Source organism: Pinus tabuliformis, chromosome 6 (genome assembly GCF_031772625.1).
Source record: "Pinus tabuliformis cultivar Carrire ecotype Pingquan chromosome 6, CPIR1, whole genome shotgun sequence".
Lineage (NCBI taxonomy): Eukaryota > Viridiplantae > Streptophyta > Pinopsida > Pinales > Pinaceae > Pinus > Pinus tabuliformis.
In genome coordinates, this window is record NC_142292.1 from 342107167 (window position 1) to 342135068 (window position 27902).

General features: G+C 41.8%; 1 protein-coding gene across 3 annotated transcripts in view; it reads left to right on the forward strand.

Annotated features, from left to right (window-relative positions):
* LOC149258698 (uncharacterized) overlaps nt 1-27902 on the forward strand; it is a 416271-nt gene that overhangs the window by 103202 nt on the left and 285167 nt on the right. For all 3 annotated transcript variants that reach the window (XM_089415879.1, XM_089415896.1, XM_089415887.1), the window contains exon 4: nt 10377-10452. In XM_089415879.1, coding sequence (XP_089272005.1) covers nt 10377-10452 — 76 coding nt within the window. The remainder of the gene's footprint in view (nt 1-10376; nt 10453-27902) is intronic.

The following is a 27902-nucleotide window of genomic DNA, read 5'->3' on the forward strand; positions in this document are numbered from 1 at the left end:
GATACGACCTCAACTGATTCTCAAGTAACATTCTTCTCTGCATAGAAGTATGCTGGTACAATTTTTTGAGGGCCTCTCACATCTCATATACCGTTTCCTTCTCGGCAATGTGTGGCACTACATGGTCCTTGACCCCGTCAAGGATGATGCTCTTGGCCCTCACCATTGCCTCCTCGTACTTGTCATTATCATTGGGGTCGACTGGGATAGCTATAACCTTCAAGGCAAAGTTCTTGACACGATTTTTGTCAAGTATAGATAAGATTCTGGCTTTCCAGACTGCGAAGTTCAATGCTCCATCTAGTCTATCCTGGTCTCTTACTTCGTGTAGTGCCATGATGCTATACTACTTCCCTCCTGGAAGTTCTTTGTTCGACTCCTCTAAGTCTCTACTTCCCAGCTAGAAGTTCTCTTCTGGACTCCCTCTGAGTCCCGATTTCCCTCCTGGAAATCCTTTTGCCGCTGTCGAGATGCCCCCTACTCTGATCGTCTTGTGCAACCACACCACTGATCCAGGTTCCTCGGCTAGAAACCCTTGGTAGCAACTCCCTCCTTTTGGCCTTGCTCTGTCAGGCACTATTATGACTATAGTATCTCACCAGCTCCACTCTGCAATATTCCCACAGCCTTCTAAACCCCAACAACCTGAAGGTGAGAGATCCTATGCTCTGCGCAATCCCGACACCAGCAACCCGGCCTCCTCAGCCAACTGATTCAGCCTTCCCAGCTTCAGCGTGGCTCTGCGTAAGGCTCCCTTTGCCTTCCTTAGCCTCTGCGCTGCCTCTTCTCGCCTCACCCTTGATGACGCGGCACTGCGTCACTCTTCCTTATTGTTGCTATGCTAGAAACAGCTTCTGTCACCTCGGGACAACTGTTTTCTGCTGCTATTGCTCCACTCGGCTGATGTCCTCAATCCTCCTGTGATCTGCAATCACCCTTTGATACCATGTTGAAGTTTCTAAGTCTACTTAGTTAGAAACCCTCCATGCACTTTATCTAATTTATTCCTACCTACTTGTTATGTTACTTAACAAGTTATTTACAATGTAAATACTGAAAATAAACACTAGTGCATGCTCAACATATTATAGATCAACAAGTAAAGGAAACAGAAACAATCACACCATATGACACCATTATTTTTGGACCAATGTCCTCGGAAAAACCTAATGCGGGAAATTCGGTGCAGCTATCTGAGGGTTTTCTTATTAAGCAATATCAGAGTACAATTTGGGTGCCAAAACTGGCCTACCCAACAGAGAATTTCCTTGGCAGTAATACCACTCAGTTTGAGACAAATCTCCTGGTTGAAACCCCGGATAATCCTTCCGGCAGCTCCTCAACACCAATCTGCCCTAGAAACCCCAGCGCCAACCTCTCTCTGGACTGCGTCAGCCCCTGTCTGCCCAGCGCTGGCCCTGCGTCACCCTGGATGGGTCTGCATCAGCCTTAGTAGGCCCTGCGTCAACCCTCTGGCCCTCTGCGTCAGCAAACGCTGGCCTCTCTGAGGCTTTGCTAGCTCCCGGCTACCTCTTGGTGGCCTTGCGTGAGCCCTGGCCAGCTCTGCGTCACTCTCCCCGGCTACTGCGCTGCTCTTCCAGCACTCTCTCTGCCTCTTTGTCTCTCTGTACTCAATGCCCTTTAGCTGCAACTCCCAATCACTAATTGTATCTCTCTTAGCAAACCCCGCTCTAGAGAGTAGAATGACTGATCACTGTGGTGTATTCTCCAAGTGACCCTCAAGCCTACTCTTATACTTTTCCTGTTGACATATCAACGGCCGAGATTAAGTCCCTAATCAACGGCTAAGATTAGATTTGGCTTGATCCATGTCTTTTGGACCATTCTAACACAATTTCATATTAATTCCCATTAATATTTTATCTATGTTGCATGGGTTCCCGAACCCGAGGGTGGGGTTCTCGAACCCGTCCCGGGTTCTCGTCCCCAAGTACCGGATTCGGGTTCGGGTGCTTCTGAGAAGAACCCATAAGAATCGGGTTCTTCTATGAAGAACCGGGTTCTTCATTATAAAAAATTGGGTTCTTTTGTCTTGATGGGTACGGAGAACCCTGATGATGGTACTTGAAACCCCAAAAATCGGGTTCTTTTGGGTTCTTTGGGGTTCATTTTAGTTTTTATTTTTTATTTTTTAATTAATTTAATGGGCTTCCCCTAATATTCTAGGTAGTTAGTTCTTCATCTTGCGAGAGGAATTGGAGTACCCATGCCTTTATCCATTTAATAAAGAGAGATATGTTGGGCTCAAAGAAGGCAGAGAACTTAGTGTATGTTCATAGCACACTTTGTCTCATATCTCGAAAAGACCCTGCATACAAGGAGGGTCATTTCAAGAGATGGGACCAATACACAAACGATGCTATGTGTGTGGACGAGGAGATACAACCAGATGGCCTTATTGAGCTACCTCCAGCGGTTATGGATGAGCAAGAGACTCAAGATGAGAGTGATCCCTACCTGGAGAGCATGTTAACTGAAGATCTGACTGATGCTGATGACATGGCTTGAGGAAGCCATTGTTCACTATTAGATATTCTCATTTTAGTATTTTAAAATTTCCCAGTTCTTGTTTGGAGATGCCTTAGAACAAATTTTCAATGTAGTATGACAATGGACATATATCATGATTCTTATTAATATGTAAACTCCAATTTGCACTTAATATCAGACTAGAAATTTTGAAATTTCATTGTGAATGTTGAATGTTCAATGATGGCATGTTTAAATATTTAAAGTTAAAATCATAAATATTTTAATTTTCTTGTTTAAAGTTGAAAAATATACAAATTCATATATATTATAATTTATAAAATATAATATTTATTATATATATATATATATATATATATATATATATATATATATATCCCTGACGAACCCACGCACCCTGTTTCGAAAAAGGACGTACCCGTCCCCGTCCCCACACCCGTACCCGTCCCCGAACCCACGTTTCCTAGCAACATAGTATTTTATTTTCCCTAAGTTTAGACTTAGGGACTCCATTAAAAATATTAATTATTTTAATATCTCATGAACTATTTAGAATCTGCCCAAACCCTTTCTGGGTATTGGAGATCTCATGTGCCCCAACCTGTCCACCAAATTTCATGGCTAGAGCACATCCGATGCTACCCCAAATCAACACTAGCCACGAAATTTGGTGGAGAGGCTAGAATACATGAGATCTCCCAAACCCATAAATCGTTTATGGAAATTCCACCTAGAAGTGACTTAATTAGATTATAACCGATTTTTTATTTTTTCTTAAGTCTAAATTTAGGAAAACTGGTTAATTAATCAAAATTACTTAAGTCAAGGTGAGAAATCTCTAGAATCTCACACAGATCGATCGAGAGATGATCTGAACCATCAATTAAGATTTAATCTTGGCCGTTGGAGTCCCAACAGGAAGATATAAGAAGGGATCGATGTGGTGATGGAGAATACACCAAAATACTAGAAGTTCGATTTCCAGATTGCAATAGCAGTTGCTGGAGCTCCAGAAATCAAAGCAAAGAGTGAGGGGCAGGGACAGTGACGTTGGGGGAAGATTCTAGATCCAACGAGTGCATTTGCAGAGAGACAAAAGTACCATAGTGAGGCTGACACAAGGGCTGCGTAGAAGCCTCCAGAGGGTAGTTTGATTTAGCTGGAGAGAAGTCAAGTTTCAGTTCCAGAGACCAGGAAAGGGTTCCAGAAGGCCGGAGAGACAGTTTCTCAGCCAATGGCAGACATGACGGCTACAAGAGCAACTGATTTAGGCTGAGCGTGGCAAATGTTGCACTAGGGTGACGTAGGCCAGTGCAAAGATAGTTTGGACGACTCACTTGGAGGTATAGTCAGAACCCGCTTGCTTGTGCGGTGAGGAAAATTCCACACTAGAATTTTGCCAATATTTTTGCCTGTAGGATTGCCAGATTCGTCATCTAGATTATTGTACTCAGATTTCATAGCTGCTTAATAATAAAAACCCTCAACTGCTGCATCGGTTTTCCCAAGTTGAGTTTTTTCCAAGGACATTTGTCCAAAAATAATGGTGTCATTTTTATTGTGTGTGCGCTAGTAATTTCTCAGTTTCCAGCGCTATTATTTCCGCAGAATTTATTTGTGAAGGCTGCAGTGTGATTTATTTGATATTGCCGTAGCAGATAAATTGTTAAAGTAATTCACAATTAGAAAAATAAATTCTAGTTGCTGCAATAGGATTCCAGTTTTGGAAATTTCACATAGAGTGGGTCTAAAAAATATTTAGGCGATGATGTCTGATTATGATTAATCATCCACCTAAAGTATTCCTAGACAACAATTTTCACATCAAAGGGAATTTTAATAATTGAAACATGACCTCTAAACACAACCAAATTTTGCGACACATGATAAATGATCTATTATGATAATTTACAGACTTGATAACACTAAGACTACACGTAAGACCTTATCATTGAGCCCCACTATAGCTTTGGGGCATGCGTGGGAGAAAAACACTGCCAATTATTTGGGTTAGAAAATGCGAATAATTGGCGGAGGGTAAAAATCTCCCTAGAGTGAAACTCTTTGCTAAGGATCGAAGGCTTACCTAGATGTTTTTACATGGCTTCATAGTCATACTCGAATATTTTTTACAATGGCCACATAGGGCTATAGAATTTGGAATTACAAATTTGACAAAACTGTTGAAAGATGATGATGATCTTTTGCTACTTGACTGTCTGGACAAGATGGAATGCTTTGAAAAAATGTATGCCGCTATAGGGTAGTTCACATAGAGTGGTCAACAGGTCCAATAGTGGCAGAGGATCTGGAGCTAGAGGCTTCGAAGGTTGAGAGGGACCTGCAACCCCAACAATAGGGTCACAACCTTCTGATGAGGAGGAGTGAGATGTTCATTCGAGCTCTACCCGAAGGAGGCAAAGATGGGACGAGCAGACTTGAGGGAATCATAGGAGCATGAGGAGACTCCTAGTAGGACCTTCAGGGAGAGAAAACCACTAGCTAGATTTTCCAGTTATATGGCCTTAATGAGTAACATCAGTGAATTTTAGCCGTCTACCTTTGAGGGGGTAGCAGTCCAACAGGTTTGGAGGGGCGGCATGGTGGAATAGTATAGTTCCATCACGAGGAACAATGTGTGGGAGATAGTATCGATGATTGAAGTGAAGTCAGTGGTCCCTTCTCGACGGATCTACAAGATCAAACGCGCAAAAGATGGCATTGTTATAAAGTACAAAGTGGAGTTCATTGGAAGAGGGTTCAACTAGAAGGAGGGAGTTGATTAGGAGGAGACATGTTATATACCTAGGGGGGATAATATGGGGTACCAAGTGAGGTACCCAAGGTAATAATGTAATAATGAGATGGGCCATAGTAATAAATAAGGTGGTTAACCCATATCATGTAAGGGACCACAAGTAGTTAGTAATAATGTAATGGGCCCATGGTATTAGTTGATGGTATGAGGGAACCATGGTAATGACCCATGGTATTGTATGTGTGAGGTCTATATAGAGGCTAGAGACTCCACATAGAGATAGTGAAGGAATATTGTATTAACAGGCATATGGCTTGTGGAGTGTTCTCCTTCCTTAAGGAGTGAATGTATGGTGTTGCCCTACCTTAAGGGTTTGATCAATAAAGAATCATTTCATATTATTTTTGGGTTTATTTGCATTATCTTATATTTTCGTATCTGATCTATAACAAGTGGTATCAGAGCTATAACAAGACATTTGCACCTGTCGCAAGATATGCATCTATCGGGGCAATTAGATCTATTCCCTTAGAGATAGGATGGAGGATTCATTAGATGGATGTGAAGACTGCCTTCTTTAATGGGGGCATTGATGAAGATATGTATATTGAGCAGCCTCATGGATTTGAGGTGCATGGGAGGGAGTTCCATGTATGGAGATTGAAGAAGGCCTTATACAGACTTAAGCAGGCACCTTACACATGGTATTCAATGATTGATGGATACCTACTTGGATTGGGTTTCACCAAGAGTGGGGTGAACTCCAACTTGTACTATGTACTTGTTGATGTGAGTTGGTTATCTTGGTTTTGTATGTTGACAATATCTTTCTGATAAGCCAGAGATGTTCATAGGGATGTGCAAGGAGGACCTTGCTTTGGAGTTCAAGATTATGGATATTAGATTGATGCACTACTTTTTGGGATTGGTGGTGTGGCAACAATGAGGAGAGATTTTCCTAGGATAGGGTATGTAGTTGAGATCTTGAAAAGATTCAGGATTGAGGATTGCAGGACAATGTATAAACCCATGATTACCAACTTGAGGAAGCTTAATGCTTCTAAGGGTGATTTGGTGGATCCCACATTGTACAGACAATTGATTGGGTTGTTGATGTATCTGGTTAATAATTGGTTGAATATATGTTTTGTTGTGAATATACTATAAGCCAGTTCATGGTGGAATTGAGCAAGGGTTCATTGGGTGGTAGCAAAACATGTGTTGAGGTATCTTCGTGGTACAATGGACTATGGGCTGAGATATGTCAGAGTTGGTTGTGTGTAGTTGCAGAAATATACAGATTGGTGTTGGGTTGAGAGTGCAGTGGACAAGAAGAGTACATCTTGATGTTGTTTTAGCTTGGGGTTAGTAGTGATCTCGTGGTTTAGGAGGAAGCATCATTCAGTGGCACTTAGCTCAACAGAGGCCGCATACATGGTAGCGAGTCTGGCAAGTTGTGAGGCCATATGGCTTCGCAAAATTCTCTTAGGGTTGTTTGGTCTTGAGATGGGGCCTCAAGTGATTCATTGTGATAATCAAAGCTGCATCAAGCTTTCAGAGAATCCAATGTGTCATGATAGGTCCAAGTGAATAGAGATCAAATACCATTTGATCAGAGATTGGGTTCATAGAGGTTCTACGAGTTTGCAGTAAATTTTCTTCCAAAGCCTCTAGTGAAGGGGAATTTTCTTTTCTATAGAGACAAGCTAAGTATGATGGAGAATCCTTTCCTTGTTAGAAGGGAGTGTTGATTTTTAGCTTTGAAAGGTCTTTTGCATAGGTGTGTTGTCTTGGCATGTAGTAGAGAAGTTCTCTTTAGGTGGTTGTTTGGAAGGAGTAATTAATATGATCTCCTTCCCAAGTTTTAACTTGGGCAAAAATACATCAATTAATTGTTTAATTAAAATTTAATGCTGACTTTGGGCTAACGTTTTTTTTTTTTTTTTTTGTGTAATAAAGCTTGTATTGCCTTTTGAACAAAAAATCACATGAAAAGCTGAAGGGTTTAGACTAGCTGATCACTGGGCAAACCTGACCATAGCCAAAAATGAACCCGTTTGAGAGAGGCAGAGGAAAAAAACTAACAAGTTTGGGCTAATGTTTATCTAAGGATAAATATTAAATTATTTAAGTGACTTAGATCTACTCTCTATTGTTGATTTAAGAGGGCTAGGATATAGTCTTTGCCGCCTATCACTTTGGAAATTAGGGATTTGGCCCATCGAGAAATTATAAAGAGAACCTATGGGAGAGGATGAAGACACCTTACATTGTTATGTTGAGAAAATGATTTTCTCAAGGAGTGAGACACTCCAGGATTGAAGAGGTAGGAAAAGAATCATAGCAAGGATATTTCGGGAGCAATTTTCAGGGAGACCGTGTGTAGGAGTGAGAGGCCAAATTGTTGAAGATGAAGGCTGAAATTGCCAGGGCTAATTTTCTCAAGTGCGCAGGGGTTGTATGAAGTGAGAAGAAGGGGCCGAGTTTACTGTTGAGAGAGACTGAAATTTCCAGGGCCAAAATCTTCTTGGAGGGCTGAGTTCTAGTGGGCTGAATTTCCCAAGGGACCATTTTCCAGATTCTAGCAGTTATAATTTTTTTGTGCAATCTCTTTGGGTCTAGGCCCTAATTTTCCTATGTAACATAAAAGGAAGGAAAATTGTTTAGGGCAGAATTTTCTACTGTTGTGCGATCGATTTCCCTATTTTACTTCTGTTGCAAATTTAATTTCTGAAAGTTAAAATACTAGTGAATTTATTTTGCATCAGTTTTCAGATTTTATTGAGTGAATAATTTCTGGGTATAAAATAATTGTTGAGGCATACACAAATCAGATCTGGTATTGGATTTTTAACACTTCTCCATGTAGAAATTTTGTGAATTGGGGAAACTAATGTAACTTCAGAAGTTTCACCTGTTTTTTAAAGGTTTCTGGATCTTAACCTTGTGAATTTTCATCCTTTTGGATGTTATGAAATATGATAAACATCAGCAACAACAGTCAATACTTCACCACTTAACAACCCCAATCAACAAGTTAATACAAGAGAAAAATATCAAAATGTGTTCAACATATTTCAACCCTTCAGGGCAATCTTATCATGCCTAAATCAGAACTGGAAATCACATCAAGGCCACAATAGTTAAGGACTAAATCTGCCTCATCTTCTTCAAGATTATTGTCAAATCACTTAAAAATTTCAGCTTTAACTTCAGGACGTACAAGTGCTGGAATTTACCAAATTATGAAGACAATGTTTGCTGAAAATGAAATCTGCAACAAGTCAAAAATTGAATTGCTGAAAACTTGACATATATGTGGAAAGCTGAAGTACATATACATACCATAGCGTTATCACAAAACTGGTACAATCCTTGAAGCTCTCTAAAGCCCTAGCCATCACCAAAGATCTCCAACAAGCAGCATGAACATTGGCAAGTTCTCCTTGGCTTTAACAAGAAGCTTACCGTACAAGCTCTCCACACTAGGCCAATTGTCTTTATCAGGGTTTGCAAATTCTAGCCATGTTACATCACACAAGTAGATGGCATGATAACTCTTGTGCTAACCTCCAAATATGCATGTCATTTAGGGTTTAATGCCCTCCTCAGAGATGCTGTCTAAGGTCCAACACCATCGTCCCAAATGACAAATGCTCCTCCAATATAGGGCTTCCTCAAAGCAAACAACCTCCTTGATGTTGCCAACATGTAGAATGTCACCAACCTGTTTGAAGATCTCCAATGCTCTAAGGAGGAGTGCCATGCAAGCACCCAACTAGGATCAAGCAATCAATAAGTAAGCCATCTCCAATGAGCAAATCAATCACAGACCATCCAGGGGCTAATCATATGCTATGTACCACAACTCTCATGAAGCACCCCCCAAACATTGTGTAAATATTTTTGGAGCAACCCTCAAACGTTAATGCTTTGATCCATAGACAAGTTGGCCTTGTGGATGTTTAACAAAATCTATTCTATTCCATTCTATTCTCTCTCACTGACCTTGCAACTTTATAATACTGTATTCATAATTTATTAAAAACATGCTATGATGAATTGGAAAAAATGCCCCAATTGATCTTGTGCACCAAGAGGAAGGGACTCAATATCTCGATGGAATACACTGAACTTGACCATAAGCAGATCCAGCTCATGCTTAAAGCTCCTCAATCCCCTTGGGCTAAATGGGGAGGGATCCTCCATCATGTACTTATTTATCTATGAAGTAATATATGCAACATTTCTAAAAAAGCCCCAATTAGTAGGCTATTTATGGTAAAAGGCTTGAACAACATTATTGTTCAAAATGTTTTTATGTCTGTGGATATTAAATCATTTTGATTTTCCAGTGCATGCCTATTTGAATGAAATGAAATTCCACTAAATAATTCTAAATGAAATTATGTAAGACTTAAGGGGACATATACATTGGACACTTATGCCACCGTCGCATTTTAATGAGATGGGATATAAACATATTAAGACATCTATGATCCAATAAGTATAACCGCAGGAATATTACATACATTGTATATACTCTTCTGTTTTCCCTTTATTTTTGGCAGCTGTTGTAAACATTTTCTATTTATATAAGAAATATCTTTTACAAAAAAGTGGAATACTACAAAGGGATAAATGGCATTTGTCGATTTGCATTTCTATGATGCATTGCATTGGTAAGAAATGTCCATTGTTGATGGAAGTTATGATGATCACCTGTCAGATATTTTACTCTTAAGGCTTCATTTCATATATGAGATGCATATAACATGGAGTGCGTTGTTTTGTTTTAACGATAATAAGATAATCCACAACTGCTGCCCATTCTTTGTTCTCTGAAGGGTATCTTTCTCCTATAGTTGAATAGTTGATCCTTTTGAGATTTTTGGAATTATTAATACTTCACTCTTCTGTGTTAATATAATCACATGCTCCATTCCCGGGGATGGTGATTTTATACATACACCAGTGGACTCTTTAGAAAAGAAGTAATCTATACCATGAAGTATTGATCAGCTGTCTTTTGGTTGACATTATTATGTAAATATAAATCCACTTGTTGAGTACTTACCATTTTTTGGTTTCTTTTGTCTCACTGTAGGTATAAGATGCTTAAGGATAAGTGCAAGCAATATCACATTGGTGTTCTACTTGTTGCCCACCATGCTGATGATCAGGTTTACTTAAATTGACTTTTTCAGTGTTCATGGATTAATACTTTCATAATTTTATTTTATGTAGAATCATCATATAGATTGAAACTACGAAAATAAATAGTGCACGTCCTTTTGAGATAACTAATGTGTCAATGATGATAGAGTTGAATGCATTCGCTTATATAAAGACGATGAATGTATTGAAAACCTTGTGCTTTCTACAGACCATGTTCCTTCTCATTGTTACTAAATTATTGCTTTTAGTCCCATTACGATAAAAGGGCAACATAACAACTCCCTATCATTTCTAATGCTTTGCCCTCAAAACATTCGCGCTTTGGTCCAAATAAGTCGGTCATCCACCATCTTCTATCCTGAAAATGGAGGAACTCTCTCTCTTGTTGAATTTTCTACAAGATGTACAGTAGATACAATTTTCTGCTAGATAATTATTTCCTAATGTTGGTTCCCAAACTGTACAGGCAAGATGCGACAACGCTTAGGGCGGGGGCTGTCACTCTGATCCCCGCCCTCTCCGTTCTAGCTGTCTCCCTACAACAAGCTATGGGGGGTAGTCCCTATGAAATGTGAAGATGGAAGACTTGTTGGCAACCAACAAGTCCGGGAGACACAACTGAATGGCCTAGCAACTTGGCTAAATTAGCAAGTTAAATGATTTGATTAGATTATCGTGAAAGACCAGTGCCTTAAATGGAGTCAATTGCTTGATTAGATTATTTACCAAGTTATTGGATGAACAATTGTTGCTTGAGGATGCCCCACTATCCTATATGAAATGCAAATCCTACACTCTAGGTGAGATGCAAAATCTTGGTTAATTTTAGATTATATGCCTATTCTAAGTGTGTCCCTTCTCTTAACTGCTTTGAAGCTAGTCTCTAGAGTAGGTTGTGAGAGAGAAACCGGGGGGAAGCAAGTTGAGGCTTGGTTAACGATATCTCCCCTAGGGTTCTAACCACCCGATGCCTTCAGCGCTGCAGAGACTGTGGCTCTGATGATTGCAAGGTCACCGTGTTAACCACTAAAGAGGTGCTAAACTCCTCAAGCTAGATGAGAAAGGTGTACCCATCTTTCTATCGACCAAGCTTATGCTTGGAAATTGATTAATTAGTGCAAGAGGCTACTCGTAGAATGCAAGCGCAAGGGACAAGTGTTCTTAAGGTGAGATTGTTTGATTACTTAAATACTCAATATGCAATGATCTTCAATTACTAACAATGAAATACTTAACAAATAGACGAATAACAATCTCAACCACAAGAAGAGGTGCTCAAAACTTAATGGTGCTGAAAAATGTAGTGTTGACCAATTACTCCAATGATTAGAACAAGATTAATGCTTCTTAAGATAGTAAGCAATGAATCATTAATACGCCAATTAGGTGCTATAACATTCACAAAAGATATCCAATGAGCAATATATCTAATTATCCGAAGATTATAATATCAATAAGAAGCAAAAAATCACAATGCCGCTTAGAGCAATTAGTCAATCACCTTATCAACTTGATTAGAGCACTTATGTATGAGAATACAAGATGTTAATAGATGCCAATGATTCAAAAATGCAATATGGACGAACCAATAAACATGTGAATGCAACGATAGAAAAATCACCCAATTCCTCAAATAAACCCCTGTCCAAGATCCACTTTTAACCACTTTATATCAACGCTGTAAGTTTTATATCAGACCTTATGCAGTAAATTTCAAACCCTGAAATATTATTACAACCTTCAGAAAATGATCAAATATGCATAGACGAGAAAGCCCAATGAGTTATTATGCCACTGCTATGAAAATTGATCACTGCTGTAAGTGTTTTTATGTGGCTGTAGCAAACATATCAGATCTGAAACTAACCAATCAACCCACAAGAAAACCACTTATATGTACTCAAATTAACTTAGGCTTACTTCTTAATGCATTAGGTGATTTATTGATGAACTTAGGCTTATAAAAAATGTGTTTAGGCCTTAATTATAATGCTGTCATAAATTACTTCAGAATTCAAATTTAGGACAATGGTGAAACAAGAGGGTTAGAGAGCAAACCAAGAGGCCTTGAGGCCTAGTTGAAGGCTAGATTGACCTCCAATGAGCTTGGCTACCCGTAAACACCAAATTAACTCAAGTAAATGCTGCAAAACCAAAAGTTAGCCCACTAAAATCATACAAAATCCAGAGATGACTGAATGCAAGACTAGGGCAAGTGCTAGAAGGCTAGAAAACCCGAAGACTAGGGCTAAAAATGACAAATGAGGGGCTAGGAGGTTAAAAACAAGGGCAGAGACCAAGGGAAAGGGAAAGATGAGGCCACAACATGGGAAAACAAGCCCTTTAAGGCTGACGTCAAGCCCTTAGAGGCTGATGCAAGGGCAGAACAAGCCATAGAAGGGTTAGCAGCTAGGGTTAAAGCCCCTTAGGGGCTGTGGCTAGGGCCTAGAGGGAGGACGACCTCCTAGAGGCTACGACAGGGGAGGAGAAGGAGGGTTGAGGCCCTAGAAGGGCTGGACGACTCCTCCAAATGGGGGCTGAGGCCTTTTTAGGCCCACAACTAGCTTGGAAATGGAGGACGGCTAGGCTAAGGGTTTCAAAAATTCCCAAAAATCTGCAAAAAATACCAAAATGCCAGAAAATCACTACCAAATTGCTGGACACTGGGCTTGGAGGATGAATGGAGGCTAGATCTTGGCTTCCTAGGCCTAGATCTGCTTCAAAACCCCAACAAAGTCTCTTGATCAACTTGAAGTTTACCTGCACAAATAAATCAAAGAATTCCAAAACCCCAAATATATATACAAAATATAAAACCCCAAAAATAATAAAACCCCAATTGTTGCTGTAATCCACAATTTTGTCAATAGTCCGAGGAAGCAATGTATAATTTTTTTCAAGGATCAAAGTCATTAGCCAGCATAAATATGTCATTGTAAACCCAATTTCTGCAAATTTTATTGTAAATGATGCTAGTATGACCATTTAAATACGTAACAACACCTAGGTAAGCCTATGATTTTGGCAAAGGATTTCATCTTAGGAAGCTTTTTAACCTCACCGAATTATGTGTGTTTCTAAACACAGATGATTGGCAGAGTTTTTCTTCCAGCTTAAACCCCAAAGCTAGGGTGGAATTCATTGACAAGGTCTTGGGTGAGTCTTAGTGTTATATCGAGTCTTCGTAAAAGTGGTTTGGGAATAATTTAAGCACATATGGCTAAATTATTTTATTACAAACCACTTGGTTTATACTAGATCATATTGAGTCGCAAAATTGGGTAAAGTCATGAGGGTTTATATGTGAAGGTGTATTCCCCCTTTGAGGGTTGAATTAATTGTAATATCTGATGTAAAAAATATTGAGGGTGGAGAAATTATTAATCCCATCTAGTGTCAATTAATTAATTTTTCTGGCTAAATTAAAGTAAAAACCCTAAGCCATAAAATTAATTAATTTAGAGTCAAAAATAATTATGGAGAAATTAATTTCTTTCCAAGTGGAAAAAAAAATCATGGGTCAAAAAGAAGTCAATTTTGGAGGTCCCCTACCAAAGGGAAAATGTGTATTTTAAGAGAATTTGAGCCCTTGGACCTTGTTGGTTAAGTCAAAGTCAAATTTTTTAGGAAATTGTTACAAAATATTAATTTTTGGATTTATAAAAAATGGTTTTAAAGAAAATTTGAATTTTTCCTCAAAATAAAAAATTTGACGGTGGAGATTAAAAGATGATCAAATTATTTTCGACAGCCGAGATTATTTTGAAAATGATCAAGTCAACTAGTTGTTATTTTCCACTTGGAGGGGTTTCTCTATATAAAGAACCCATTTAACTTCTATTTTCTCATCTTTGGATGATGTGATTTTTTGTACTGGGCTACAACTCTATTGGGAACATTTTTATCATAATAAAAAGACTTTGGGGTTCGGTTCATGGTTTCCTCTTCTGCTGATCTGTGGTACATGTTAGCTATGTGTGATCCTATATTGTGCTGAATATTTTTTTATAAGTTATTTCATTTGTCGGTGATAAGAACATTCTATTGGTACATCTTATCTTAGGTGATTTGATTCACCATATGATCTAACAATTTTACTTTGAGAAAATTATAGAGATTTTCAGGTACGCTAGCCCTTGGGCTCCTAGTTCACAGACTATGGGGAAGAGCTGACTATTTTTGGGGTCTGAGATTTCATTTTGGTAAATTATTTTGCAGGAGGGTTTTGGATTGATTATCTTATGAAACTATTCATCCATAAATTTTACCTCAAAATTTATTTTTGGTCTTGGGCTACAATGAATTAATTTGCTAATGAGAGCTAATAATTTTGTTTTGTAAATATTGTAGATATTTGTAAATAATTTCCTAATCCTTGTAATTATTTTCCCTTTTATATTTTGCAAATACCTTTGGATATGTTTGATCCCAACCCTTGTGTATGATTTTCTTTAATTTAGTGAGGGCTTTTTAATGCGGGTTTTGCAGATTTGGAATGGAGAGATAAGAGTTTTTGTTTACCAAGTGCTTTTGCAGGCATAGGGTCCACAAATTTTAAAAGGAAAGCAAAATTTTGAAGGTCCTAGCCATTAAAAACCCTAGACGGCTAGGGTTTGGGGCCCTAAAATTACCATTTTTTGAGTACTGTCCAGCATTTTGTGAGGGCTGTGTGGGGTTTAAGGCCTGACTAGGGCTATCAAAGTTTCAATCTGTAATAGTGTGGCCCTTTTATTCCTCAATGAAATCTTCCAATGGGCAGCCACAAAAGATCTGAGGCCAATCTGGCCTTGCTGCAGGCCCTAGATGCCAATAAGACCCAGCCACAGGCCTGTAGTGGTTTATCAGAGTCTAACGTGGACAGTGGAGGGGTAATTCCCTCACAAACTAGGGTTTTGTCACGGTTTTATTCTTGCAAATAAATTCTGACCTGATTGCTTGATTGCAGGCTTGATTTTTTGGGCTCAAAGTCTGAATATTATCCCTATGTTGACAGCTGCAGGCCTTGGAAGGATTTCAAAATTATTGCATGCTAATCTGATCTCAGACTGCGTTGCCTTGAGGAGGGGTCATAATATTTATTTGTGATCCAAACATTAAATTTTAAAGCCTCACATTGATATATCAACCATTAAAGGGAGGGTTGCAAGCCTTCAGGGCCTTTGCCTGCCTTCATTCCCACCCTTCCTGACTGCCACAATAACCAATTCTGAAGGCAATACATTACAGTGGCCTTAATCATCACAGGTTGACCCATAATACCAAGCCCTAAAGCACTCTAATCAGCACAATCATTGCAAAAATAATTACAAGTGTTTTTTTGGCTGGTTGGTTGATCGATTTAATCATTATGGGACTAACATCTACTGTTGTAGGGGTCTGATTGAACTATTGCAGAGGTCTGATATCATTCTACGGGGACTCTACAGTGGTATGTTCACAATTACATTTGGCATTAAAATTATGGCTTGATCATTGTCTCTTCCTCGTTTGCATTTAGTAATCAATTGTGAGCAATACTGTGGACTGACTTCATCATTTGGTGACTAACATACAAGCTACTGAGGTCTGATTTGAATCAGCAGCAGTGACACTTCTTTTGCCTTGCATTCAGTACTTGAACTGGTTTCTGAACTTAGGTATGATTGCTTGCATTTTGCAAAAGATTTGAAGACTGATTGGGGACAGATACATACTTAAAAAGAGGCTACAACAGTTGATCTTTGAAGTGGCATATCTAAGGGAGACTCACAGGTATCCTAATCTGTCATTGTTGCACTGGTTAATTCATCAGTGGACAGTAGTGGATTGATAAGTGTTAACAATGGAAATCTTTAAAGTCTGATGCATGCAATTTGATCCTTGGAGTTCTTAATTAATCTTTTAGCATTGGTGATCTAGGTGGATATTGGTGGCCACCCGCCAATTCCACTTGGACCCCCACCATTGCTTTTTTCAGTTTCCTTAATTATAGCACAGTTTACTATTTTTAGCAGTTTTTCGGGTCTTAAACTTCCGGAGCCGTTTTGAGGCCCTAAACGATATTTTGGTAAATCTACCGCCATCGATTTTTTTGTCTAAAATCGTCTTTTCTGTCGTAGTCCTTGGAGAGATCTTTCCAACGGGCTATCATGCACGTCAAACGGAGATAATATGACCAAGTCGCGACCCCGGGAAGTTGGCTGTCCAACTCACCCCAACGGGGCCCATAAACTCTTGGTGTTACATCTCCTCGGGTTAGGGTTTTGGTTGTTTAGGGTTTGCTCTTATTGTTCAATAATAAAAAGGCCCTTGACCGTCATTGTAAGACAGTTTAGAGGCAGGTAGCCGCCACATCTCTTCTCAGAGATAAGCTACCATCGCCCTAGCTGGTTTATTTCCATTCCTGTTTGTAAGCATATTTCAGTATTTTACATTAATGAAATGAAGTATTATTTCCGCTGCATCTCTGTGTTTACGGTTATCTCTATAATTTGTTGCATTCTTGTTTAAATCCGGATCAGTGGTATCAGAGCGGTCTGCTTTTCTTCTTTGTTTTTCTTTGCATGTCCCCAACAAGGTCAGGATAGAAGGAGTTAGGGCTTGAACTGGTCAAACCTTTGCAAGACCAGCCTCGCAAATCCCGACGGCCTCGCATGGCAGATGGAAAGAAAGACGAGGGGGCAGGAGATCCTATCAAAATCTTGCTCGAAGAAGCCCTCGAGCGACAAAGGAACGCGATGATGGACAACTTTGCCCAAATCCTTCAGCGGCTACCCAGGGGCGACGCATCGGCTTCCAACAGCAACTCTGGAAATGCCACACCGTTTAAGGTACAAGTTAATTTTGAAATCCCCATATTTGAGGGTCAGATAGACGCAGATGCCGTCGATAAATGGTTAAATGTGCTAGAGGGTTATTTTTCTGTTCATGATTTTTTCAGTCGGGGAAAGATTATTTTCGATCTTATCAAAGCAGCCCCCCACGTCAAGGATTGGTTGGAAACCTATTGCGAGCAGAAGGATGAAAGTACAGGCTCACTATTTTTAGCCGCACCCACTTGGAATTCATTCCGGGATGCCATCAAGGAGCAGTACTACCCTGTCGGAAGCTATGAGGATCAATACATAAAGTGGACCACGCTGCGGCAGGGAAGGGACCAAGACGTGCCGGAGTTTACTAATATTTTCCATACCCTTCACACAAAGTTGGGTATCAAGGATACAGAGCAGCATTTGGTACTCAAATACCGTAGCTGCCTGCACAAGTACATCCAGGAAGAAATAGAATTCCTGAACATCTCCTCGCTCGGCACGGCATACCAGTATGTCGTCAAGGTCGAGCAAAAGTTTAAACAAAAGAAGTGAAACTTTGGATCTGCTAATTCGAAACAAGGGAAAGGTGCCCCCAAACCGCAGAACAAAGAACAAAGCCAAGGCGGGGCGACACAAGACAACCCGCCAAAGCTGCAAGCAAAGAACAACGTCACGAAGCCGAAAAAGGACACGGGAAAGTGGTGTGAGTTCCATAAGAGCTCCACTCACAACACAAGTGAGTGTCGGGCCAAGCAATCACTGGTGGTCGAGCTAAAGGTTTTAGAATCAGATGCATGTTCCGACTCTGAGTCAGAACTCGATAAGGGGAATGACAAAGGGAAGCAGATTATCGATGCGAAGCCCAACGCCATTGTTGCCACCACGAAGATCCAGAAGGAGGAGGAGTGTCTCTTCCACTCCCAGATGTGGGTAAAGGGCTCCCCGCTACAGTTCATTGTCGATAGCGGGAGCCAAAAGAACCTCATTTCGGCAGAGGTTGTGAAGTGGCTGGGCTTACCGACCACAACACATCCACAACCGTACACCATCAGGTGGCTTCACCAAGGATGGGATCTTCGCGTGAGCCAACAGTGTCGCCTTCCATACAACATCAAGCCCTTCACGGATGAGGTATTGTGTGACATTGCTCCCCTTGAAGTTTGTGATGTATTATTAGGACAACCATACTTGTGGAAGCGACATGCTATGTATGAATCAAGGCCCCGTGCTGTTATTGTTACTTTGGGAAATAAGTTGTATAGGATACCAGAGGTAGCACCGCCTACCGCCATCTCTTTGGTTACTGCAAAACAATGCAGTAAGCTCATTTCCAAAACTGGGAAATTTGTTTTCCTGATGATACGCCCTCAAGGAAAAAAAAAGACGGTGGCTACGACCTCTAGACAGGGCCCCTCCGCACGACAACTACAGATGGACAAGGTCGTGGAGGAGTACGAGGACATCTTCACCTCCCTCGCAGGGGTTCCTCTGCACTGTCAGGTCAAGCACTCCATTTATTTGACCCCAGGTGCGCCGCTGCCCAATGGACCAATCTATCGGCGCTCCGTTCTGGAGAACGATGAAATCAAGAGGCAGATTCAGGAGCTGCTGCAAAAAGGTCACATCCATCCGAGTTCATCGCCCTGTGGGAGCCCGATCGTGTTGGTACAGAAGAAGGATGGGACTTGGAGACTCTGTATTGACTATCAGGCGCTGAACAAGATCACTGTTTGTAATAGGTACCCAATCCCACGGATTGATGACCTCCTGGACCAACTGAAGGGGGCAAAATATTTCAGCAAGATCGATTTGAAGTCAAGATATCATCAGGTACCAATCGAACCCTTCGATGTGTGGAAGACTGCCTTCAAAGCTAAGGAGGGCCTTTTCGAATGGTTGGTTATGCCTTTCGGATTGACGAATGCTCCTGCAACCTTCATGAGGCTAATGGATGACATCTTGCGGCCATTCACCAACTCATTTGTAGTGGTATACTTGGATGACATCCTGATCTTCAGCCAGAGTTGGGAAGAGCACCTCCACCACATCCGACAGGTTCTCCAAACACTGCGACAACACAAGTTATGTGCAAATTTGGAGAAATGCACTTTTGGCATGACTCAGGTTCAATATCTGGGATACATTATTGATGAATAGGGGGTGCATGTGGATCTAGCCAAGATCCAAGTCATTCGGGATTGGCCATCTCCAACCACTCTGACAGAGCTTCGCAGCTTTCTAGGCCTTGCCAACTTCTACCGCAGGTTCGTGTTGGGATTTTCTCATATCACTTGGTCCTTGAGTCAAGTCACCATGGGAGGAGCGAAAGAAAAATTCTTTTGGTCCGAATCTTAACAGAAGGCATTCATAGAGTTGAAGGATCGCCTCTGCTCGGCACCAGTTCTTACATTACCAGACTTGCAACAACCATTTGAGGTCGAGACAGATGCCTCTGACTATTCTATTGGGTCAGTCTTTACTCAACACGGGCATCCAGTGGCATATCACAGTGAGACACTTTCGGACATAGTCCGAAAGTATCCCACTTATGACAAAGAGATGTTTTCCATTGTGCAGACCTGCCGACAATGGAAGCATTACATTTTGGGGAAGGAAACAGTCATCCACACAGGCCATTAACCCTTGCAGTTCATACAGACCCAAGGGAAATTGCAGAATGATCGCCATCAGAAGTGGTCCACATACCTACAACAGTTCCATTTGAATATCAAGTATAAGAAGGGCAACACCAATAATGTTGTAGATTGCCTCAGTCGACCACCGATCATGGCGTTAACCACCGTGCTCAACTCTTATGGGCACGAGACTTTTGATTGGCCACTTCTCTACAAAAGCGACTCGGAATTCGGCCACACATACCAGACACTCTTGGAGGGTCAGCATGTTCCAGATTTTCACCTCCAGGATGCCCTGTTATGCCACCTGGGTCACCTTTGTGTTCCTTCAAGCGAGCGTGCCAAGATGATTTGGGAAGCACACTACAGTCGGGCTGCTGGGCATTTCGGGGTCGAAAAAACAGTGGCAGTGCTGCAGAAGTATTTCTATTGGCTAAATCTTCGACAGGATGTCGGGAAGTACATCAGATCATGCACTGCCTGCGCCATTGCCAAACCGACCATCAAGAAGCAAGTCCTCTATACCCCGCTGCCTACCCCTAGTCGATCTTGGGAATCCATCTCCATGGATTACATGTCAGGCCTTCCTTCCACTAAGCATGGAAATGACTGTGTTTTTGTAGTCGTCGGCAGGTTCTCGAAGATGGCCATTATGGCGGTCTGCAAGATGAATATCACAGTAGAAGCCACTGCTAAACTCTTCTTTGAACGGGTGTGGGTACACTTTGGGATCCCACAGTCTATCATCTCAGATTAGGACAGCAGGTTCCTCAGTACATTTTGGTCCAGCCTCTGGTTGGTGCTAGACACCAAACTCACTAAGTCCATGATCCGAATTGGATCCAAGAAGAGTTATCAGAGAACCATGACTGTATCAGGTCGGGACAGGCTTCAAAGAATTAAGAGCAGCGATCAGAAACACCTCTAAACAGTGGCAGTTAGCAGCCAGCGTGGAACGACGAGGACCTCGGTCAAAGCGCGCTGACCGAGGCCCATGGAGACTACGCAGGAGGCGAAACTAGCCCCTGGGAAGCCCGGATTGGGAAAAGGAGGCAGTTTTTGATGCGCGATTAGCGCTAATCGCGCATCGCTGGGCAAAACCCCTCGAGAAGGAGAGGCCCTGAGCGCTCGGTCGCATGGGAGCCGGGAAAACCGTGGGGAAAAGGCTAAAGGCTAAGGCGGGACCTGCGCTCCAAAAACCGACAATATTTATTGGGGGCACCCTTGGGCGGTAAGCAGATTTGGCAAAAACGGAGCGATTCCACTCAGCGCCCGACGCATGGCAAGCGGAGGAGAGAGAAAACCGCCGCTCATCGCGCGCTAACGATTGAGCAAGTCAACCGCGCGAAATGAGCGAATGGTGTCGGATCTGGAGGCCCCAGATCTAATGGCTGAGATCGCGCTCGATGGGGAAACCGGAATTGATAGGGGAATAAGCCGCGATCTATAAGAATTTGAGGTCCGATTTGACCGCCAAGGTGGCAGAGGACGCATTCCATGACGTATCGAAAAACCGAACTGACGAAGCAAGTTGGCGCAGTTGGCAGGAGGACAAGTGGCCACTCCCTGTGAGCCTGATGATGACGCCAAGACAGGGAACTCCAAGCGAAGCTGTAGCAGGCGATCCGATGGAGTTGGAAGGGGAATTGAACAACCATGAGATCGAATGGCTTTAAAGCCATGAACAGACAAAGCAGAAGACACGGGAAGATAGAAGAAAGAGAGGAAGAACAGAGAAAAGAAGGAAACAAAAGGCACAGAGAGAGAGCAAAAGCGAAGAAGACAGTGAAGCAAAAAGCAGAAAGAAGACAGAGGGCTGAGCTGACCAAAGGCAGCGTCGAGCACCAGAGAGCTTGAGAGATTCAAGCCATCCCTGAGAGGATCTGTCAAGACTGAGCACCACATTGGGCTCCTTCCATTAAAGACCAGAGGGGTCAAAGAGCTGGTAAGGAACAGAGTCTGTGCACTCTAGTGGCTTGGGGAATCCAAGAACCACCCTGCCAAGCAAATTCTGTTTTAGGAGACTCATATTGAGCTCCTTCATTGTAATTCTCTGCTTTAAGACACAATAAAAGAAGGCCACCACTGAGAGCTGGACCGGAGATGTAGCCCTAGAGGATAGGGTGAAATCCTTATTAAATTCTTGTGTTCTTATATTTGCTTACTGTATTTCTCTACTGTTTTCCATTTCAAGTGTCTGTGTATTTGCAATCTAATCGATCCGTTGCCTAAATAACATAGACACACACCAGCACATGAGTCTGTAATACCTTCATTCAATAAATCTTTAACTGAGATCACTCATAGGGTGATTTTCAGATCAAGTGGTATTAGAGCTCTAGGCTGTAAGGTTAGACAAGCTTGTGTTGGTTTAGCCGTTGAATGCTCACTATATCAAAGCTCAAATTAGGAGAAGGAGAGTTGGTCGAAACTAATCCTGAAATTGGGAGAGTCTATCCTCGGAAGACAATGTCAGAGGAAGGTTTTGTAGGGCCAGACCCTCAATTCATAGAAAGTTTCCTAGCCATAAAGTCCATGGTAGAAGAAATGTATAGGGACTTTAGAAAGCATAAGGATGAAGATTCATCAGGCTCTAAACAAGACAAAGAAGAAGATGAGTCTCACTTCCATGACCACTCAAAAGGAAAAGGGAAAGAGGAAAGCTTTCTCACACCTCCTAATAGCCCTGTGCATAACAAGAAAGCATCTTTGATCAAGCTAGATGTTAAATTTGATTTGCCTATATATGATGGACAGTTAAATGCATAAAAGTTGGACAATTGGATTACACAAATTGATGTTTATTGCAGAGTACAGAACATCGACTCAGATAAGAGCAAGATTCAGCGGGCAAGCCTACACCTAAGAGGCACTGCCTTGGTTTGGTGGGAAGGCAGAACCCAAGCTGATATGAAAAGACATGGTAAGACTATCTCTGTCTGGAGTGAATTTGTTTTTGCAATCAAAAAGCAGTTTTATCCATTGGCCTACATGCAACAAGCCATGATGAGTTGGCAAACTCTTCGGCAGTTGAAAGGGCAAAGTGTGCAAGGGTACACTCAGGAATTTAGAAAGAGAGCATTGATTCTAGGAATCTCATTAGACTCACCAGAAACTCTGTTGAAGTACATTGGTGGTTTACACAGCTACATGAGGCATACCATCCTCATGTTTAATCCCACTAGTATAGACGAGGTATCTGTACAAGCTACTCATCTAGAAGCTAGAGGAAAGAATGGAAATCCAGAAGTTGGGGGACCATCCCAACCCACTGCAAGCAAGAGCAAGGAGCAAAGAAAGAAGAAGTGGAAAGCAAGGAAGGCTAACACTGCACAGAAGAGTAAAGCTTCATGCACTCACTGTAAAAAGGATGGGCATGATGATGAGCATTGTTGGATTTTGCATCCAGAGTTGAGACCTAAGAAGTTCGAGGGCAAGAAGAAGAAGACTGCTGCAGCTATTCAGAAAGATTTGGGGTCAGACTCAGGAGATGAAACAACTATTGCAGCCACAGGTATAAAAGGTAAGAATTCTGAGGCATCTACTAGTAATTCTGCTCAATCTGTTATTGATGAAGAAAATGAGAGAAAAAGACATGAGCTTTTCCATATTCGAGTTGTTTCCAAATATCAAAAGATTGATACTTTGGTGGTTCACAAGTAAATTTAATTTCTGAAGCAATTGTAAAGAAATTGGTATTAGCAACTACACCTCACAAGAAGCCATACCCATTAGGATGGTTGAATGATAAAGCACAACTACAAGTGACTAGACAGTGCAAACTCAAGTTTTCTTTTGGGTCAGCATTTGTAGATGAGGTGGAGTTAGACATAATTCCTTTGGATATATGTGGAATTGTTTTAGGAAGTCCTTACTTGTATGATAGAAAGGCTATTTTTTATAGAGCTGAGAACAAGTATCTACTTGTTAAAGATGGAATCGAATACTTTGTAACAGCTCACAAGCTCAAGAATAATTATACTCTCATAAACTCAGGGCAGATGAAAAGAATGATAAATTCACGCAAACAATTCTGACTGATGGTTGTAAAGGAAAAGAAACCTGATAAAACCAATGTATTTGAGCGCTGTAATGCTAAACAACAAGCTGATATAGAAAAGGTTGTTTCAGAGTATGATGTCTTGTTTCAAGAACCTAAAGGTTTGCCACCCAAAAAGGAAATAGTACATGATATTATTTTGCAGCAAGATGTTCCATTGCCTAACATTGGAATGTACAGGTTGTCTGCTTTAGAGAATGCTGAAATCAAGAAGCAGGTGCAGGAGTTGCTCGAGAAAGGGTTCATCAGGCCTAGCACATCACCATGTGGGTCACCAATCGTTTTGGTGAGAAAGAAAGATGGCTCGTGGAGAATTTGCATTGATTATCGAGCACTGAATAAGATAACAATAAAAAATCGTTATCCCCTTCCTCGCATAGATGATCTTTTAGATCAATTGAAGGAAGCTGTTTATTTCACCATGTAAAGGACCGACTCTTAGATTGTTGTGGGAAACTCTGCATTCCACAAACTGAGAGAGTAAAGATAATTAGAGAAGCACACAATTCTCTGATATCAGGTCACTTTGGGGTAAGTAAAACAGTTGCACAGTTGCAAAGATTTTGTTATTGGCCAAAAACGAATGAGACAGTTTCTAGATATGTAAGAGGGTGTGCTATGTGTGCTAATAGCAAGCCCAGCAACAAAAAACTAGGCTTGTACACTCCACTGCTAGTTCCTTCTCACCCTTGGGAAAGTGTTTCCATGGATTTTGTTGGAGAACTGCCTAAATCTAGGAAAGGTCATGATTATCTATATGTTATTGTGGATAGGTTTAACAAAATGTTTATTTTTATACCTTGTAGTAAACAGATTACAGCTGAACAAACTGCAAAACTGTTCCTTGAACATGTATGGGTTCATTTTGGATTACCCACTTCTATTGTATCTGATCGAGACACCCGATTTGTGGGGAAGTTCTGGTCAAGTTTGTGGGAACTGATGGACACCAAACTAAAGAAAAGCACAACTTTTCATCCACAAACTGATGGCCAGACAGAAGTCGTTAGCAGGACAGTGATCCAGTTACTCAGAGGATATTGCAGCAAACATCCTAAGCTTTGGGATGAACACTTGTGTTATGTGTAGCATGCTTACAATAGAGCAAAACATTCCTCTACACAGAGATGTCCTTTTGAGACCTGTTTTGGTTTCACACCAAGTTCTCCTTTGGATTTTGTCTTTGGTAAAGATATCACAGTTGATGGACACAATGATGTGGACAAGGCAACTAGGTTCATTGAACAGATCCAGGAGATCCACTAGGCAGTACAGGAATAGCTGGAAAAGAGCCAAGCCAAATACAAGGCTAGGCATGACAAGCATCGGATGGAGCATAGTTTCCAAGTTGGTGACCAGGGTTGGCTGTATATCAGCAAGGATAGGATGCAAGGTGAAGGTAAAATGCTAAAGCCTATCAGGTATGGACCTTTCAAAATACTTGAGAAGATGGGTGAGAATGCTTTTCGCCTTGATCTACCAGCTTACATGCACATCTACTCAGTCGTAAATGCAGATTGCTTGAGATTGTTTGAACCCTCACTGATTGAGAATCCTGAAGAGCAAAGTCAGTGGCCTCTTGTTGATGACCTGCTACTTGAATATCTTAATGAATTGCAGGAAGACACAGTGATGGACAGGAAGGTGAGGACGACGCGCAGGGGAGATGTTGAGTACCTCAAGATTGGGCTCAAAGGTTCAAAGTCGAGCAATGCAAAGTGGATTGAGATTGGACAAGTGAGAAAACAATACCCTCACTTAGTCGATGCTTGAAAACCAACTTTTGGTGGTCCGAAAGCTTTTTCAGTGGGAAGGCCGTGATCCGAATTGAATCCAAGAAGAGTTATCAGAGAACCATGACTGTATCAGGTTGGGATAGGCTTCAAAGAATTAAGAGCAGCGATCAGAAACACCACTAAATAGTGGTAGTTAGCAGCTAGCGTGGAACGACGAGGACCTCAGTCAAAGCGCGCTGACCGAGGCCCATGGAGATTGCGCAGGAGGCGAAACTAGCCTTGGGAAGCCTGGATCGGGAAAAGGAGGCCGTTTTTGATGCGCATCGCTGGGCAAAACCCCTCGAGAAGGAAAGGCCCTGAGCGCTCGGTTGCATGGGAGCCGAGAAAACTGTGGGGAAAAGGCTAAAGGCTAAGGCGGGACCCGCGCTCCAAAAACCGGCGGTATTTATCGGGGGCACCCTTGGGCGGTAAGCAGATTTGGCGAAAACGGAGCGATTCCACTCAGTGCCCAACGCGTGGCAAGCGGAGGAGAGAGAAAACCGCCGCTCATCGCGCGCTAACAGTCGAGCAAGTCAACTGCGCGAAATGAGCGAATGGCGTCGGATCTGGGGCCCCAGATCTAACGGTTGAGATCGCGCCCGATGGGGAAATCGGAATTGATAGGGGAATAAGCCGTGATCTATAAGAATTTGAGGTTCGATTTGACCGCCAAGGTGGCAGAGGACTCATTCCACGACGTAACTGAAAAATCGAACCGACGAAGCAAGCTGGCGTAGTTGGCAGGAGGACAAGTGGCCACTCCCTGTGAGCCTGATGATGACGCCAAGACAGGGAACTCCAAGCGAAGCTGTAGCAGGCGATCCGACGGAGTTGGAAGGGGAATCGAACAACCATGAGATCGAATGGCTTTAAAGCCATGAACAGACAAAGCAGAAGACATGGGAAGATAGAAGACAGAGAGGAAGAACAGAGAAAAGAAGGAAACAAAAGGCAGAGAGAGAGAAAAAGCGAAGAAGACAGTGAAGTAAAAAAAAAAGCAGAAAGAAGACAGAGGGCCAAGCTAACCAAAGGCAGCGTCGAGCACCAGAGAGCTTGAGAGATTCAAGCCATCCCTGAGAGGATCTGTCAGGACTGAGCACCACACTGGGCTCCTTCCATTAAAGACCAGAGGGGTCAAAGAGTTAGTAAGGAACAGAGTCTATGCACTCTAGTGGCTTGGGGAGTCCAAGAACCACCCTGCTAAGCAAATTCTGTTTCAGGAGACTCATATTGAGCTCCTTCATTGTAATTCTCTGCTTTGAGACACAATAAAAGAAGGCCACCACTGAGAGCTGGACCAGAGATGTAGCCCTGGAGGATAGGGTGAACTCCTTATTAAATTCTTGTGTTCTTATATTTGCTTACTACATTTCTTTGCTGTTTTCCATTTCAAGTGTCTGTTTATTTGCAATCTGATCGATTTGTTGCCTAAATAACATAGACACACACCAGCACATGAGTCTGTAATACCTTCATTTAATAAATCTTTAACTAAGATCACTCATAGGGTGATTTTCAGATCAGTCCACAGCCTTCCATCCTCAAAGTGATGGTCAGATAGAGGTTGTCAACAGGATGATCGTACACATTCTGCGCATGTACAACTCAAAGCATCCACGCACATGGGACGAGAGCCTCCCCTATGTTCAGCATAGCTACAACTGGGCTCTCCACAGCTCGACTGGCCACAACCCTTTTCAGGTGGGCTTGGGATTCCAGCCACTATGTCCCATTGATGTGGCCATGCCATCTACAGCTACTCACGCAGATTCAGCTCATGTCCAGTCTGAAACAGATAAGGCAAACAACTTCATTGAGCATATTCGCCAGCAGGTCCATGACATTCTGGAGAAATCAAATGCCGAGTACAAGCAGCGACATGATCAACATCGGGTGCCACACAAGTTTCAGGTGGGCGACAAAGTCTGGTTGCATTTGCAAAAGGAACGCCTTACTGGAGCTTATCGGAAACTCAGACCACTCCGATATGATCCTTACACCATTACCAAGGCTGTGGGAGACAATGCATTTGAGCTCAGCATTCCCCCATTCCTTGGCCTACACCCAGTGTTCATTGTGGACCGCCTTTGGCCATACTTTCCACCATTACTAGACACATCCGACATTACAGAACAACTCACACCGAGAGAGTTAAATCCAGATTGCATGGAACAAGCTGCAACTGATCAAATC